We start from the raw sequence: 18868 nt of genomic DNA on the forward strand, positions 1-18868 counted from the left end.
ACACTAAACCGTATCACCCAAGGCTTTGTCCAACCTGGCTTTGAACACCACCAGGGATGGAGCATTCACAGCTTCCTTGAGCAACCCATTCCAGTACCTCACCACCCTAACAGTAAAGAACTTCCTCCTTATATCCAATCTAAACCTCCCTTGTTTAAGTTTTAACCCATTACCCCTTGTCCTGTCACTACAGTCCCTAATGAATAGTCCCTCCCCAGCATCCCTGTAGGCCCCCTTCAGATACTGGAAGGCTGCTAGGAGGTCTCCACGCAGCCTTCTCTTCTCCAGGCTGAACAGCCCCAACTTTCTCAGCCTGTCTTCATATGGGAGGTGCTCCAGTCCCCTGATCATCCTCATGGCCCTCCTCTGGACTTGTTCCAGCAGTTCCATGTCCTTTTATGTTGAGGACACCAGAACTGCACACAGTAGTCCAAGTGAGGTCTCTCGAGAGCAGAGTAGAGGGGCAGGATCACCTCCTTTGACCTGCTGGTCACAGTTCTTTTGATGCAGCCCAGAATACGGTTGGCTTTCTGGGCTACAAGTGCATGCTGCAGCCAACTCATGTTCATTTTCTCATCAACCAACACCCAAAAGTCCTTCTCCACAGGGCTGCTCTGAATCTCTTCTCTGCCCAATCTGTAGCTGTGCCTGGGATTTCTTTGACCCAGGTGTAGGACCTTGCACTTACAAAGTGCATATGCAAAAATAAGATTGTTCCCCAGGGTGGCCTTTTGTTTCATTCAAACATGGAGTCACTTTATTTTCTCACTTTAAGGGTTAACATTCTGGGAGGCTAAAAAGGACACCTAACTCATGAAAACTGATACAAAGGTCAATTTATCCCCTTCCTCCCCACAGAGTCCTTCATGTAATTAAATGTGCAGTACTTGAAGCTTGCCTTACTTGCTACTCCTTTTTTGTTGTCTTGATTAAACATGACAACAGATCAATGGGAGAGTAAAAACAGGTCATTAAAAATACATATGGGCTTAAGCCATGTGTTCAGTTTCACTATGGAACAATAAAGCAAACCCAAATGTTCAGAATTTTGCTGAAAACATTATTAAACGAGCTGCTTATATGCTATAGTGCCCAAAAACTTACCTGGGAATGTTTAAGATTTTTAATTTGACAAATCTGGATGTGGGATGGGGTGGTTTGGTTATGTGGCATTTTATTTTTGGTTATAAAACTAGAAACCTGCAAAAATCAAAAAGGGAGTGAAATTCTCTACTGGTAACTGAAATATCCCAAGTTGTTGTAGCTTATACAACCAAATTATGGAGGGAATATAAACTTAAAATTCTCCTGTGGCTTAACTACAGACGAGAAAATATAGTCATGGGCTTTATGGGGGTGTGTTGATTCTGCACCTGTGTGTCTGTGGTTTCTTGCACTGTCATATCCAGCCATGCAGCACCACAGATGGGCCATTAGTTTGATCTAGAAAAATAATCCTTATGTTACCAAGCATTGTATATTAAACTATTAACTTGCCTTTTTTAATGTAACAGGTGTTTTGAGTGTACACCTTTGCAAGTGATACATCAAAGTGAAAAATTCCAGATATTTTGATGAGGAAATTAAAGTATTTGTACTTTGTGTTGTTTTTTGGTTTGGTTTTTTTTTTTTGTAACTCTTTCTTCAACAAGCCTGTCAGTAATGGACAATATTATTATTTCTTACTTTCTTAATTTACCAATGAGCTCATCTTACCTGTATTTTCAGTTCACACAAAGAAATTGCTTAGGGTGATCATACCCAGTAACCAGATATCTTCCCACCATTCACATTACCATTCCCAGAATGGCGGGGTTGAGATTTTATCTGTCTGCTTTAAGAAGTGCAGCTTTTGGGGTGACAAAAAGTTATTCCAGTTCTCCTGTCCCCATTTTGAGATATGGGGGAAAGTGGAAATTTCTGAAAAATCTGGATGAAGAAATGGGAGAAAGGAAGAGATGAAAAAAATTCTCTGGATTGGCCCTCAAACTCGAGATGACTAAGCTCAGGTGCTCTCATGCATCAAGAGCTCTGTATTAGGACATGTAAATAGGCCCTAGGGATACCTGTGGTATTAGTCTATGCCCTGAACTACACTGATGCTGGCTTATAGTCTGATATTTCTAAAGATTACATATAATGTTTTTTGGTTAACATGCACTTTGTCTTCTGTCCCTTTCATGTAAAGTTTTGTGTGAAATGACAGCATGGAAGTTAGTATTTTCATCACTGAGTTTTTCAAGACTTTTATTTACTTTTTTTTTCTCATGCTACTTTTTCAGTGCTGTATTGGAATACTGGTAATACCAGTTTCAGGACTTGAACCTCTGGGACACCCTAGTCATAGGAATACTTGCTATTAAGAAACTCATTCAAGTCAATGACCTTACTGATAGTTGCAAATCTAGAGCCTGATAAGGCTGTGATGATGGACAGAATGCATTAATTCATTAGATATCTTTTGAATTGGTCATAAAATAAAAGCATTTACGAATATAGAGGGAATTTAAAAGCAGATAGAATTTCTCCTTGCTTTCTTCTGTCATTATTTGTTCTTATTAGGTCTATTGGAGTAAAGGAGTCTTACCCTTCTTTGATCTACCTCCCCTTTACTCTTTAATCAGGGTTTGTGTATTACTCTGTCACATCTACTTGTGGCTACCCATATATATTAGGTGTGGGTGTGTTTGCATGATAGGATAGAGGATTCCTATTGTGGCTTTCCAGTCTTGACTTACAGATTCAGGATGTTTAAAAGGATATTAGAATCTGCCATAAAATAGCCTCCTCACATCTCCTGTCCATTGCCACTGTGGTTGGCTTGGATACTGTGTTTGCACCAGACTGACCTGCTAATGATAAAAGTGAAGACTGATGTTTTGTTAACCAAGTGGGACAAACATATGGTTAAAAAAAAGTAATATATCAGACACTTTAATTCCTGTTCATATTCCTGTTCCAGCACAAAATGTCATTAAATTGTGATAGTGATTACACATAATGACTACTTGATACTTTGATTTTGCTCAAAAGATCTCTTTTATCTCATTATTATTTACACTTTAAACTCTGCCTCAGAATCTACATTACTGTCAATTTATATGATGCAGATACTTAATTAGCATTGATTAGGAGAAGGAATGTGTGTGGGAGAAGCTATTTTGCCACATACAGTCATTTTATTAAGCCTTAAATATTATGATTTAATGTGACTGCTAAATGAAAAAGTGAGTTTACAGCAGGTTAGGACTAGAGTGGTCAAACCAATCTGAATGCTGTCCATGAAGCAGATAACTGAAAGGTACATGCCATGGTTGGGAGCTTCCACATATGCCTCCTCACTGCTTTTGCCCTGGTATGACATAAGACATAGGAGCTGCAGCTGTATCATTATAAGTACTAGCAGCAAAACAGGAAACAATAGGGAAATGCTTACTTGAAGTAGGCTGCTTTAATAAAGGGCTGAACAGTAGGAGCTCTCTACTTAGTCTTTTCTTGTAGACTCCTGAATCATCTGCTCAAAAAAAAAAAAAAATTTTTTTTTTGAGAGGAAGTAGTAAGATGTGGGGGGGGAGGAGGTTTGAATATGAAATCTCTAAAGATAAAAAGATAGGCTGGGGTGTGATGCAAACCAAAACAGGACAAGGAAACAGATGATTTGAAATTTAAAGATGCAGTAGTTGAAGTGTGGAAGAATGAATAATTGGTGAGAATTTGCCTTCCAGGACTGAAATTTTGAAGAACATCCACGTTCAATCCCTCAATCCTGGACAAATGGTGATACAGTGAAAGTGAGAATTAGTGAACCTAGAAAATTCCTAAATAACCTAAATATTTGGAAACAGCCATCTGGAACAAAACAACTTAATCCCTAGAGAACTAGTGCTAGAAAATTAATTTAAAATAATATTTAGATCTTCTAAAAGGACCAGACATTAGATGTATTCTTTCCTGCACATCCTACTTGAATGTGGTTGAGTACACAAAGGTATTAAAAGCATCTTTCACAATGTGTGTTGTATCCCAGCATGCAAGAAAAAAATTAAGCCTTATCAAATGAAATCCCTGTTCACAATGAAGCAGACCAAAACAGATTGTGAGAGTTAGCTCACTTTATGCATAAAAGATCAGGTGAAAGTGATAAAGGAGTAAAGGAAATATTTAGGGAGGTAAAGGTGTTGCAGAAAAGCCACAAGAATTGTTTGTGTTCCTTTTGTCTCAAGGGGGAAGTGAGCCAACCTTCTCATGTTGTCATTTTCTTAGGAAGGCAGTTCTGAAGAATCATCCAATACTACATTGCAATTGAAAGAAATTCTAGAAGGAACTAATCCACTGAATGCAAATGAACTGCCAGCCATGGATGAGATTCCTTCAAGAGTTACAAATAAAAACAGCTGTATAATTACTTGGAGAAATGCAGACTGTGCTGTAACCTTTTGTTTTTATTGACTTAGAATTGCAATTTTTCTTTGGGTACTTAATGTCAGAGAGCTTTGTTGTTTTAAGAGACTATAAGGTAGAGAACTATAGGCTAGCAGGTCTTAAAAAAGAGCAAACTTTTTAGAATACATACGTAAATGCAATGTACTGGGGAAAGAAGACTGACACAACCTTAGCAAAAGAAGTCTACGCTTTTTTGAGGTGATCAAAGCAGGTGGCAAGGAGAATGTAGTCAGTATAATGTAACTAGATCTTTAAAACGAGTTCATCAAAGTGTCATATCAAATAGTATGAAAGAAAGATGTCATGAGAGGTCCTTGTATAGATTAATGATAGGCTAGAAAAGAAATAGGAAGCATAACTGATTTTCATGCTGAAGAGAAAACACTGTCAGGGATCTGTGCTGGTTTATGGGTTGTTCAACATATACATAAATTAACTGAAGAAGGTTATAAATATTAAAGTCTTCTGATGGAATAGTATTGAAGAAAGCCCAACTTGCACATAAGCAGAGTCAGACAAAATTATAAAGATCATATAATAATGGGGAGTAAAATGGGATGTTGAGAAGAAAACAACTGCAGAACACTACAAACAAAAAAAGTAATTCTAGTTAATTGTGTAATATTGGCCTTGAAATTAGCTGTCACCACTAGGAAAGAATTGTGACATTCTTCCCTGAACATCTTTTATCAGCCACTTTAACAGCAAAAATAATGGGTATATGGACATTTGGCATAACATTCTGTTCTACTGCTATGCAAAATATGGTATTGCTTTTTGTTTGTTTTTAAAGAAACTGAAGGCTTAAGGATTGTTTTTCCTTTCACTAAGATTTATGTAGAACATTGTCATCCTACTGCCAAAAGTGATAACAAAATAAATGAGTGCAGCTGTTCTTAAGGCATGGTCTTTCTGAAGTGTTCAGCTAGGGAAGCTGGAAGGGAACAGATTTGTTTAGACTGAGTTTACAACGATGTAGTGAGATACATATTGCTGTTACTTTAGTGGTGTAAGCTATTGAACAGTGTTTCACTTGGGTTAGTCCCTCACTGTAGGTCATTGATGCTGCTTGCTATATCTTTGGATTAATTCATCAAAAAGCTTCTGTAGACCAGGTATTTTAGTGTATATAATTGGAGAACAGAAATATGCTTTTCATACAAAATATGCTTTCATATGAAGGTTGAGTCTGCAATGTAAAGTTGATAACATTACACAGTGGACTGGTAGACATTTATAAGATCTGCTATGGTGCATATTACTTTATCTAATGATGTTATAAAATCTAAGAGAATTTGCTGCAAAGAAGGTGTAAGGACTTTTTTACCTCACTGCACCTGAATGAAGAAGTGTTATGTCATTATTTGTATTTTAAATCACTGGAAAAAACAGGAAGGGCCCAAGCACAAATTGTCACTGGCATTTAGGTGTTCAAATTTCACTGAAGCTCAAAGAAATCCTGATTTTGCTAATGCTGGGCTTTGAGGCTCATCATTGCTTTGATGTGATGCTGGAAGCCTGATGGGGGAACTAAAAGAGAACCCAGGAATTTCCAAGTCACAGCTCAGCATTTCATGTGCTTATTTTTCAAGCAGACAAAGAGGCCTTCAGTGCAAACTGGCCTGGCATTTTGTCAAAGTATCTAAAATGTAAATGTCTGTTCTATGCTCATTCTGTAACCATCTTCATAATATTTCCATATGTATTTCTGTTCCTCAACTGACTAGCATGCTAAACTTGCCATTTCTAAACTCTGAATGTTATCTTGGGATCATTCAGAATGTTAAAATACTCTTAGAGAACTTATTTTTATGTTGGTAGTATCTTTTCTCCATTTTAGATGCTATACAAAAATAGATGTTGTCATTTTAATTTATTTCAGATATATTTAATCTCTTCCTAAACTTTTCATCCTCCAGCAAAACCCATCTTCTATGACATTTTGTTTCTCATGGAGTAAAAGAAATGTAATAGATTTTGTTTACTTTGAAATTCTAATATTTTCTGTGCATGCTACATTGTAGAAATTATATAGTAAACCCATGACAAAAGAGAGCACTAGACTGCAGGTGTTCAAGTACTGAAGTTATTCCATAAGTTATAGTTTGTTTGGTTTTGTTAAGAAACAAAATTAAATCCTGAAAAGTTGTTTCAGATTTGTCATAGTTCTGATCTTTTACAGCAATAGTCATGAATGCCAGTACGTTTTGCTTTTTTTTTTTTTTAGATCTCACTAAATGAAAATTAGTACATCATAGTGATCTCAGAAGCAGTTTAGGAAAAATGCAAGCAATAACCAAATACTAATGATGATTCTTTTCTTCATTATGCCTTGTTGTGTTGTATTTGAGCTACTTAGTGCCTGTGTAAGTACCGGTTTTATTTTGATGCTTACTAGTGCTAAAACACTTGAGGAATCTTTCAGCAATTTCATTATTAGTCAGTTTGATGTACAAGTTTTATTTGCTTTGTGAAAGTAAGACTATCTACTTACATCCATTGGATCTGTGCTGACCAGAAGTAATTGTTTTGTGGGCTCTGTGTTCCCCTCACCCTCTTTTTCCTTCCTCACCCCCTCTTTTTTTTTTTTTTTTTTTTTTTTAACTCTGCATCACTTGAGAGCTCGTTCTCAAGCAAGACAGGCAGCTATGCCCTCTCCACTCCATGCTCTTCTGGTAGTAGTGTGTATGGTGCACGAGGAAGGGCTGCTCTTGTTCTGCAGTTAGGCTGTAGCTGTGACTCAGCCCCAGCCAGCATTGTCTAATATGACAGGCAAACTGTCAGAAAGAATACAGTCAAATTAAGAACTTGTCCCCATGGGTGGAAAAATATAGCACAGTTGTGAAGTAGCATTAGTGAAGCAAAATGTTTAAGACGTGCCGCATGTTCTACAGAGGTTTGAAAATGTACAGCAGACCAGGAAATCCAAATACCAAGTGGCCATGCTATAAAAGGGGTTTCTAATCCAGGCAAGAGGTTACTCCACAGAGATATTTCTAGAGCTCAGGAATTTTTTACATTTGTGTATTTTCACGTACCCTAACTTACTCTGCTTTTGCAGACTTGTGGAATAAGGACTCTTGGTTAAATCATTTGCAGTTAAGCTTGAGATGAAAGGGAAACAATCAGGGGGAGAGGGGAAGTAAACTTATGCTTCCTGAATGGAAATGCTCTTATATCACAATATTATATGATGCATGATGCAAATGATATATCATGTTAATACTACATTTTTTCCCTTGATGTGCTAGTGGTGATGGTGGTGACTTGGGACTATTAAGACTACAGGTTTTGTTCAATGTTTCCTAGTCAGGAAGTACAGTAGAGTTAAGTACTACTAGTCTCTTTAGTAGTTTCTGGAAAAAATGCTGATTCTCAGGCAGTGCTGCAGAGGTTCCTGTATTTGTACTGATGCTCTGTTTACATCCATGGCCCTGGTGGGCAGATTTTGCGTTTTCCTTTAGCAGAGAAGAGCAAGTGAGCAGAATGGTGTCAGTGTTGGAAACAGCATACCACCAAAGCTTTGACCTACTTCTTTCTGCATTTTCTTCTAACGCCAAGGTGTTTAGCAGTGTTTCTGTGTGACTTCTTACAGCAAAACTTCATGCTTTATATGCTGATGCCTGTCAGCATGCATTTCAAACTCTTATGCTTTGATTAGCTCACTGATGGTATCTAGGTAGAAGCTGCAGACCTTCAGCTGAACCCCAGGCCTCCATTTGTATCTTTCTTTCAGGATAATTTTATTTCTTTCTCCCAGCCCTGAGTCTATTCAAGGAGAAAGTGTGTTTCCCCACAAGAGGCTGAGCATGGAGGGGGAGTGAGATACAGCTGGGCATCATTCAGTTCTTTCCCTCTGTTTCACAGCTGAAAGTTGACTCTGGTAAAAGTTTCTGTAAATCCAAAACAGGGTTGGATATGTACCACAGAAAGATCTATTCCAAAACTATGAGAGGAGGGAAAGGGGAAGGAAAACAAAGATTGCTTCCAGGTTGTAAATGCAGGAGCCCACTGAACATATGATTGTTGCTGCTGATGTCAGGAGGCTTCTTGAGGTCATGAGAGGAATTAGCTGACTTAAAATTTGTGGGCTACTTCAGAGGATACTCTGAAGTAGTTGTGATGTAGTATAATGCAACTGAGAGGTTGGAGTTTGCAAGTCTCTTGACATTTTGGGGTTTCCAACTCCTCTAGCTTCTTTCAGCTTAGTGGTTGAAAGGTTTGCTTGGTTTGGTGGGAGACTGATTCTGGCAATAGGGTTCGCTCTCTCACTGAAAGAGGAGGGTCACCCACAGGAGAAAATAGAAGGGTGTCCTGGCTGTTTTCATGATGTAAGTGGGCAGCGGGGTGCTATGACAAAGTATTAGGTCAGCTGCAGCATTTGTAGGCAAGCCCCAGACTGAAAGCTGTTAGATCTCAGCCTGTGAAACTTTGAAAGTAATGACTCTATTTATGGAAAAAGCAGTCAGAAAAAGCAGATATACAAATATTCATTAATTCAGATTTTCAGAGCCCTGTGACACAGTTAATCATCTTTATTTCTCTTCCTCATCAAACATTTTTGTGAGAAAAAATATATCGAAGGTTCTTATTTCTGTCTGGTTGCTTTTGGCGTCCTTGCAATGTGTTCTTTATGACAGGAACAAGTGGAGTCGAGGTTATGTTTGGCTCTTGCTGAGGAGCAAAGACACACATTTTTTACCCCCAGGTTTAAAAATATTTTTTTTTTTTTCAGTTTGTCCCGATGCACTTAAATAAGGGAAAAAAACTTACCTACACATCTCACTCTGGCAGTTTTAGCCCAAACTGGAATACCTATCCCATATAAATATCTGCTATTTCATTCAATCCATTATTGAGCACAGAATGAAAAATAAGCATTTAAATTACAAAATGATTATTCACTTTTAGCTGATTTAAGGCTCCCATCACTCACATATATTGCCAGTCAGCACTTCTGTGTGCACTCATGTCTCCACAGTGCACTCCACCAAAACCCACACTTCTCTCCTTTGCAGAGATCCAACTCATTTGTGAGTTCTGCTTCATTTTGTGGTTTCACCTGAGGACCTTTTCTTTTAATTGTGGATGACTGCTTTGGTTTAATGGAAGTTTCTGTCCTGTGAGAATGATAATGTAATACTGTGTGCTTTTTTTTCTGTAGAGATCATTTTTTTTGTAGGCAAAAACAATTGCATACTTAATTATCCTCATTAGTGGTTCTGATTTTGAAACTGATTCAGATGAATACTGCATTGGAATAAAAGGTTGAGCACTGGCGCACTGAATCACAGTAGCAATTTGAAAAAGCATAATTTTTTTTTTTGTTCCTTTTGGTGGACACATTGTAATTTTATATTATTTAGCCTTAAAATGCTGGCTACCATCACACAACACACTACATAGGAAGCAGTTCAACACTGGGAAATTATGTACTGTGGAAATAATTTTGGCTTTCTGAATGATACCAATTATGCAATTATATACATCAGAACAGTACAAAAACTAACCAACTCATCCATGCTTGCTGTAGACTATATTTTTCCTTTGACTTTTTTCCCATTGCTTTGTACTGCAGTAGCAATTGTAACAATTTACAAGACTGTTTCAGCATGTAAAAGTTGAACATCCAAGAAATGTTTTTTACTTCAGATTTTTATTTTACCATAAGTTAAGCCAAATCTCTGGGATGACCACTCAAAGTAAACACCTGCTAGAGTGAAACTAGTGAATAACTCGATTTCTTTGTACAGATCAATTCAGGAATGTTACATTTTGCAAATTAACGCTCTTCTGATCTTCTTGGAGCTTTTCTTTATACAATGAAGATGTAAATAACTAATAGACCTGTCCTGGTCTTTGTCAAGGCTCTCCATCCCAGTGATATTACCAACCCTTTCTTGCTGCATTATGCTTTTCCCTCAGAAAGTAGTAGTAGGAGGAGGTCCAGGGGCAGAGGAAAAGCTTCTGCCTGCAGCTGTTCCTTATCTCCTTATTCCTGGCTTCCATCTTCCCATTACCTCTGTCCCAGGCACTCCACTGCCACTACACCTGGATGTCAAGTCTGGCAGGAATGCCTGGCAGGGAGCAGCTGGGGTTCCCTCTCTTACTGGCTTCATGATGGTCTCTGGTAGCCACCACAAAGAAAAGTCAAGAAGCATTTTGGTCAAATTCAGAGATTTCAGGTTTCAAATTGCCACTCACAGGTGCACTGGGTCTCCCTGCTTCCCTGTGCTGATTGTGACTCCTGCAGGTGCTGCTGCTCACTTCAAGCCCAGCATCTCAGCCTTGCCAAGGACTCAGCAAGCAGCTTACCCATGCAAAGCTCACATTTGCACAAGTGAGTGTTTTGTAATTGAAAAATTGGTGAAAAATATTCTTCACACTTTTATGAGGCCTGTGTAAGAATTATCAGAAAAAAAACTCTGTTGTCAGAATGATGGATGCTTCAGTATTTGCCGCTGGAAGATACATATTTCTGGGAGAAACACAAAGATGTTTTTCTGCCTATTGTTCTCATGAACACCTGTGATCTGACCAGTGCAGAGCTGCCTTTTTTTTTTTGCAGAAGATAACTGCAGACTAAAAATTGGGCTTTTTTTTTTTTCATGCTTTTCTCAGCGGTTTCCAAGAAAGTAGCATTTAACAAGAAGATCAAACTGGATGATAGAAAACAAATGTTTTTCCTTTGACTGCATTGTTGACTTGACTTGAAACTATTGTAGGTGGTGGTGTTTAATTTGTCTTTTTGTGTTTATTTTTACTAGTGTAGCCGTTTAATATACTCATCTTTTTTAATTATATTTGTAATCTTAAATAATTTTGTGCAATTGATTTAATTTTGTTTTTCTTTTTAAAGCTATTTTGTGTTGATTTTAGCATGCGCTCATTATTTTTCTTTGGTGTTGTTTTCTTTGTTCTGTTAGTTCTTTCAAACTTTGGAGTCTGGTCATATCATCTCTATCCAGTGTTGTTTCCCTGTTCTTTGAAATACCTATCCTGCCTCCACCTGAAACTTATTCCTTGTGTGAGTTGTGTTGTACTCTTCCTCTCCGCAAATGGTGAGGAATATTCAGTCCTCACAGATTTAGAGGGGACTAATGGAATTTCTGTGTGGAGTCAGAATCAAAGCCAAAGTTGTAAAAGGACATTTGGTTTACATTTACTCTAATAAAATTTATGATATTTATCAACCTTGTATGTTAGTCATTAGATAAAACCCCTAGAGGGAGACACGATCACAGATGGATTATTATAATGCCTCATCACTCTGATCTTTTCACAATAGCTGAAGTAATTTCTCTAGGTCACTTTGCATAGCCTGTTACTTGATAATTGTGTAGTAATAACAATGTTACTTTTTGTAGGTGTCTAATAATTTTTTACTTCCTTTACTTCCTTTAAGGCTTTTAATTTATTAAGGGAATATGTATTGAAGGAAAGGAGAAAAGGCCTATCTAGGTTTAAAAAAAAAAACAAACATCCTAAACAGTCACATAGCTTGGTAGCATTGCACCCTACCACCCACCCAGACTGCTTTTCTCTGGCTTTGTTCTGCACCAAGTAATCTGCATATTTGTGATTGCATTTGTAATGCTTCTTCTATTGGTTTGAAAGGCAAGGCACTCTGAAATGTTTCGTTTATCAGTTCTCTATGTGTGTTTATGCAAGGAAGATTATCCTAGCATGCAAAATTGTTTGGATGTCGACAGTGTAATTAACCTGCAGTGTGATCCTGTTAATTCAGTTTCCTTAAATATAATTTATTGTTTAGATGTCTTCGGCCATCTTATTACAAATGTTTTAGGGTTTTATTGATTGATTTTTACATTACTTCAATTAAATTGTTTTACAATATCTTTCTTTTGCCTTGCGAGGAATAATCAATACTTTATTTTCCTCTGGTAATGAGGATTTCAGGTTTTTTTCACTGGCCATATGGGAAATGGGGCTTAAATTCTGTTCTTTAAATGTCTCAATTATTTTGTTATATTTGGGTCCCAAAATTTCACAGAGTAGTTGCACCTCTACAATGCAAATGCATATTTTATTAACGCCAGGTGGGATATTCTGTTGTAGATGTGCATATTTTTTTTTAGCTTTAAATAAAATGAGATGCAAAATTGCTCGAACGATAGGTTCTACCTAATAGCTGTATGTTTTTAAGGGCTATGACCAGTATGATGTTTTCTTGCCTGAAGATGAAGGACCAAGTGAAATGAATGATTTGCCCCACCAAAATGGGGTCTAAATTGCATTTTGGGCTGTGTTTGTTGTCTTAAATTACCTGTGCAAGAGGCTCAGAAAACCTGCTCTCCTAACCTAGGCATGATTTTCCCAACTGTCAGCTTTTACTGGAATGTGTTGTCCCATCAGTGTACAAAGTGGTCCCAGGCATCTTCCATTCCAAGAGCAGATTGTAAGAGTCATTACTTTATGAAAAATGGGTGTTCTTGGGTCACTGATTTCCAAGAGAGACAATGTTTAGACTTTATTCTATACTGTCTTTTTTCAGTTATTATTATTATTAATGTTTTTCATTGTACTCTTTGGGTTTGCTTCTAGTTTTTTTCTACATTGCTGGTATTTAACAGTGAGAAATTCTTAAATTTTAAGGTGACACCTTATGCAAGCTATTAAATCTAAAGAACATACTTGATCATTGCCCAGTTCATCAATCACAACATCACTGAGGGGAAAAGTAGAGGAAATATTAATGTCCAGGGCTGTGGCAAACCTGACATTCCACTGTAAGACAGTTAAGGCTGTTGCTATAAACCTGCTGTAGTGCAAGAGAGCAGTCAACTGCTTAATTAGATAATTTATCTTTTCTACTTTGATTTTTATTTTATCTAAATAACTTCAGTACTCTCTTGGCTCTAGACTTTCACTTTGATTCATATCTTTTATTTTATCTATATAAATATTTCATGCATGATTTGATTAATCAAATGAATGAGAAATAATTTTCCCTTTGTTTTGAAATTGTTATTCATTTAGGACAAAACTTCCACCTTGTATAAGCATTGCAGGGATAGAATTTAGCCTTTGAAAAGGATAGAAAGGCAATTGAAATATAAATAAGTATCGGTTAATTGTTCAGAGACATTTTTGAATATGTTGAGTTTTGTGTTGCCCAAAAGTATTTCATTTTTTTTCAGGAACAGAAGAGGAAACTAGAGCTTTAAATGGTCCCTTGCAGAGTATGGAGAGAGGGATTTGGAATATTGTGAGGCATAAAAAGCTAGCTTCAAGAATCACAAACATTATTTAAACTTACTAAAGCATGATGAAGTGTAGAACATCAGCATTGCATTCTGACATCAAGTTGAACAGATAAAATTTTTCTTATGTTACATGCAAATTCTGTGAAAGTATTTGGCATCATTATGGTAAAGATTCTTAAAAGTGAAGCAGTCTGAAGGGGGACATAGAAGTGGAGAAAGGGTAGAGGAGGATTTCCCATGGACAGATATTTCTAGTTTGCTTTTGCATGTCTTCTTTCATCTCTTCATTGCAGCTGATGCTGATCCCTCCAGGCACAAGATCCTACACAGAGCAAGACCAAGCCTGATCCAGTAGGTAGTTTAAATGTAGGGTCTTCTGTGTTATGTCTTAGTGACATCTTCTTCTGCCCATTAAAAAGGATTGTAAAGTCCCAGCTTCAGTCTATTTTGTCTTGTGTAATATACAATGAAGCCTTGCTAAATGACACCCTTACAGTCAGAAGTATCCCAAGTGTTATTTGCTAGGACCTTATAGAAGACCTTTAAGTGCACAGAATATACATATATATATATATATATATATATATACATATATATATATATATGTAGGAGCTGCACCCCCCTGGAGACCTGGAGAAAGGAGTGACATGCCAGAAGACAATAAAGGTTGCCTCTGTACAAACCAAAAAAGCAAGTCCAATCTTAGCTATGTCAACAGGTACAGTAAATGCAAAGCCCTGCCTTGATCTTAGTACCTGTCTTTGTCCAGTCTGGTTATATCTACCCAGACTGGTTATATATTGCTCAGTCTCACTTTCTGAGTGTGATCGACCTGCAGCCTCACCGACCAGCTTGTCTTGAGATAAGCCACTTTACTTGACAGGAGATTTCTCAAGTGCTGAAAGAAATTTTTTATCAGGGTGACATATTCAGCACTTTGCTAGGCACAGTGCGGCAGCACTATTCTCTCCTGAAAAGCAGGAGAAAATTTCTTGGCTATTATACTTTGTCAGTTCTCCTTATAGCTCGAAGTAGTTGTATCTAAGAAATTTTGACTAAACTTGCATAAAATGTATCCATCCTTCCACTTTGTCACCTTGGCATTTCAGTTCAGGCATCCACTGAATGCTGATGAGGTACAGGCTTCCTCCTGTTTCCCCTTACATATTATTTGTTTTGGTAATAAATAAACCTTATTCAGGAGAAACCTTTGACTTTCCTTCCCTTGGACTGTTAGCTGACATCATATCTTTGTGAATACTGCTGTCATCTCTGTTCAGTCCAAGTGTAGCCATTTCAGTTCTGTCTTAGAGGTGTTGTAGAGGCCCATTCCTGCAGAACAGGTTGTGGGGAGAGTGGGGTGGAGAGGGCCAGGCCTGTTCCTCTTTGTCTGGCCCCTTAGAATTTAGGCAATTGGTCTGGAGACAAAAGACTTCAAAAACCTTGTTTTCAGAATGTCATTTAGGCAGCTGGTAGAACCTGTCTGGTTCTCCTTCCCCCCCCCCCCCCCCCCCCCCCCCCCCCTTCTATTTTTGCTCTTTGTTTGTTTGCTTGTTTCGTTTCCTTGTTTTCCCTTTAGGTATTTCTCTTCACTTTTACATATATATGTAACTTTCATCAACTTTCCTTGTTGCTCTCCCTTTGCAACTTTTAGTCTGAGCTTGCTTCTGCTTACTACAAAAAATGGTGCTTAGTTGGATCATATTTTATCATTAAGTAACATATAATTACATATCGTCTTTGACTTGTCTCAGTTTCAATTAGGTTTTGATAGATCACTGGTTCTGTTATTCAGCTAATCACTTTCTTCCTATGTTATAAAGAAATATCTTTTTAATAAAGATTCTGAAATCCCATTTTTGTTGTTGAATGTATCGAAGCAGCTCAGACATTGTTTTTCAGCACAAAATGCATCTGGATTGTCAACATTGTGTATATCTGTGTGTATTATAGCACTACAATTATTTTCTAGGGATCTTAGTGTGTTTCTGTCTGCCATTAAGATGAATGTGTACCAGATGCTGGTTTAAAATGAAGCACTATTGCATAGGCTGATGGATGGAAAGTTTGTCAAAAGTAGTGAAAGCTCCTACAGGGGATACAAAGCAGCTGGAAAAATTCATTGTTATGTGCTACTAGTATGAGTCTCTAGTTCAGCTGTGCTGCATTTTGATTAGAAAGCTAGATTCTATGGACGTGTCAAACATAGTTCCTGATATTCTCTATTTTTATGGTATTTGCAATTTTGTATTCACCTCTTTATTCTCTGCCAGCAAATCTACCCTTTTTACATGAATGTCTGCTAAGAAGCAGTATAGTATAATAAAAGTTGGCAAATGTGAACTGTATTTATTACTTCTATGTGAATGCCTTGTTGGCCAATGGAAATTAAAATGCTCTGTTGATTGTTTCACTTGTATTTATAGAGAATAGCTTGTACAGCAGATGAACAATGCCAAATTTTATTTATTTATTTATTTTTTTTTAGTTCTCTATTATGTTACCAACAATACAGTTCTCTGCTTCAAAGTATGACTATAATTAGAAGTGTGATTATGCGAAAGTGGCACCATCTTATTCAGCCCTGCTTCTTCCTGCACTTAGTTCTATTATGCCTATTTTTACTTTATAGATAACCAAGTTTCCTCTAGGGCTGCACTAACTAGGAAGAATTTGTTTCTTGCAAGGGACTTTATTCTCTACTAGCACCTGTCTCATCTATACGCAGGGACTTGTCAGCTCCAGTGCCTGAAATTAATTCTTTACAAATCTCCAAGTGCCTTTCATCCTGCCCTGTGCTGTCCATTTATCTGGCTGCCTCATGCATGCCAGACATCCTTCCCTATTGCTTTAGGAGTGGCTCTCTTATTTTTTTGTTTCTAGGAATTCCCAATGCCAGTTGTACTCTCTTTTGAGGTGGTATCTCCTGATGGCCTATCCCGAAATGATATTTAGAAGATGGTATGTTCCCATCTTATATCTCCTCAAGATGCCAAAGGAGAGAAGGAAAAAATAATTTTGTACTTCAAGCTTTTGTACAAGGCGCTTCATGACTTAGCTTTAGGATTGCAAGTTATTTATTGTGCAAATTAAGGCTAACCTTGAAATCCGTCTCATTGGTGCTCACTTGGGTCTGATGCATTATGATCACCTTTTCAAAACTTTACTCCTGCATATGTACAGCAGAATGGTAGTATTGGTAATATCTCCTGTCATTTAGTGGAAACCAGAAATTGTGCCTTACCCTGATACGCTCTCAGTCAGAGAAGGCTACGAAAGTGTTTTGAATTAAATGTTGGGGAAGCTTCCAGCCCTCCATGGCGGAAGTGTTCAGAAGAAAGAGGGCTAACCTTCTGCTGTGGCCAATACAGAGTTTTTGGAGTGTTACGGAATCTGCAGTTTAAGGTTGGGTGGGGAACTATAATCACATGGATGGTAGAACCAAGATTACAATAAGTATGCTTTGTACCTAAGTCTTTAGGTTTTTGTTAAAAAGACTCAACCAAATTAGATAATTTATTTATTAAGTTGTGTCTGTATTAATTATAGGTACGTATTATCATTAAGGAATTATGGATATAATTGTTTGCTCAGTTCTTTTTATTATCTCATTTTGCCATGGAAGAACTCTAAAAACAAGTTTAAAATGCTAAAAGAAATTACCTGTGTTTCAGGCAAAAATTTAGATGCTAGAAATTTCATGAAAGTAGGTGACTGCTGGATTTTTGGTGTCCTTACAAAGAACACTGCATCCACAAATATTAAAGTGTTCAGATCTGTTTCAGTTTACTCTATAAAAAAAGGGATTTTCCTTTATATTTTTTTTTGATGCAAACCATTTAAAGTGCGTAATCCAGTGACATTTTCTTAAAAAATGAGAAACATTTTATTAGAGCTTGCATTAGGATCCAGATGTTTTAATTACCTTCCTTAAGTATTGTGATTGATTTTGTGGCAAATAACAGTCAATTTTTTTTGCATGAAGTTGAAATTTCTTAGGTTTTCAAGGTCTGTTCTTTCTCTTTTTTTGTCTTGCAGTTTTCAGTGAAGATCTACATGCCAGTCTATATTTTGTCAATGCATCTCTGCAAGAGGTAGTGTTTGCTAGCACCACAGGGACATTGGTACCCTGTCCAGCAGCAGGGATCCCCCCTGTGACGCTCAGATGGTACCTAGCGACGGGCGAGGAGATTTACGATGTCCCAGGGATCCGCCACGTCCACCCCAATGGCACTCTCCAAATTTTCCCCTTCCCTCCTTCAAGCTTTAATAACTTAATCCATGATAACACTTACTATTGCACAGCTGAAAATCCTTCAGGGAAAATCAGAAGTCAGGATGTTCACATTAAGGCTGGTAAGTATAATCTTTATTGGGTTCAAATAGTCTCAAGGAGTGAGAAAATTTTGGTGTTTCAGATAAAGAGTAGCAGCAGCTGTGAGTCAAAGAAGACAGGCCAGAACTGTAACCTCTGCGCTCCTTACAATATTAAGTAAAACAGTGGTTTCTTCCTGCTCCTCCCTGATTTGATTTGTTTTGGTGCTGAAAAGTTAGTTTTCCACAGATCATAATTAGTTGGACTTCTGCACAAGTATAAGGAAAAATGAACTGATAATAAGTAATCAGACCATGCTTACTCATTAAAAAGCTGTGAGAGAAAAAGATGCAGTCTTTGGATTTTGTAAAGGCCTGGAAGAAAAGAGGAGTTCTTACCCAGTCACATCCCTTCTCATTTGCTTATATTTGTGCTTTGTTTTGTGATAAAAACCTGTGTCCTGTGTGATGATTCAGCAGCTGATATTGTTCCCAAAGTCAGTCCTTTCTGGTTAAACTAAAAGATGCAAATGAGCATAATGGTTTTGTGTCTCTTCTATACTGACTGTGTGCAGACTGGGTCAGCCAGCGGAGAATCAGAGTGTGATCAAAATCAGGTCTTTTGTTGAAACATATAAACACATGATTGAATATTTCTTTTTAAAGTTTTGTCTATGCATTTCAGTTAATTAAAATATTTAAACAAACAAATGAAAGCAAGTCTGGGAGCTGACCCTGCCTAATGCAAATCCTCATAACCTCTCTTGTTGATGGAGATATGCTAAGGTTTTTTGGGTTTTGTTTTGTTTTTTTTTTTCAGAGAATTATCTTTCCTTCAGAGACAGGTCTTCACAGGAGTTCCATAGGGAAAACTGAACAGTTGA

At 37.4% G+C, this 18868-nt stretch overlaps 1 protein-coding gene across 1 annotated transcript in view; it reads left to right on the forward strand.

Annotated features, from left to right (window-relative positions):
• Positions 1-10353: 10353 nt before the first annotated feature.
• Positions 10354-18868, forward strand: part of DSCAM (DS cell adhesion molecule) — a 385770-nt gene continuing 377255 nt past the window's right edge. Inside the window, exons 1-2 of the mRNA XM_034074654.1 lie at positions 10354-10783; positions 17709-18026. Coding sequence (XP_033930545.1) covers positions 10354-10783; positions 17709-18026 — 748 coding nt within the window. The remainder of the gene's footprint in view (positions 10784-17708; positions 18027-18868) is intronic.

The sequence above is a fragment of the Melopsittacus undulatus genome, chromosome 2 (genome assembly GCF_012275295.1).
Source record: "Melopsittacus undulatus isolate bMelUnd1 chromosome 2, bMelUnd1.mat.Z, whole genome shotgun sequence".
In the NCBI taxonomy this organism is placed as follows: domain Eukaryota; kingdom Metazoa; phylum Chordata; class Aves; order Psittaciformes; family Psittaculidae; genus Melopsittacus; species Melopsittacus undulatus.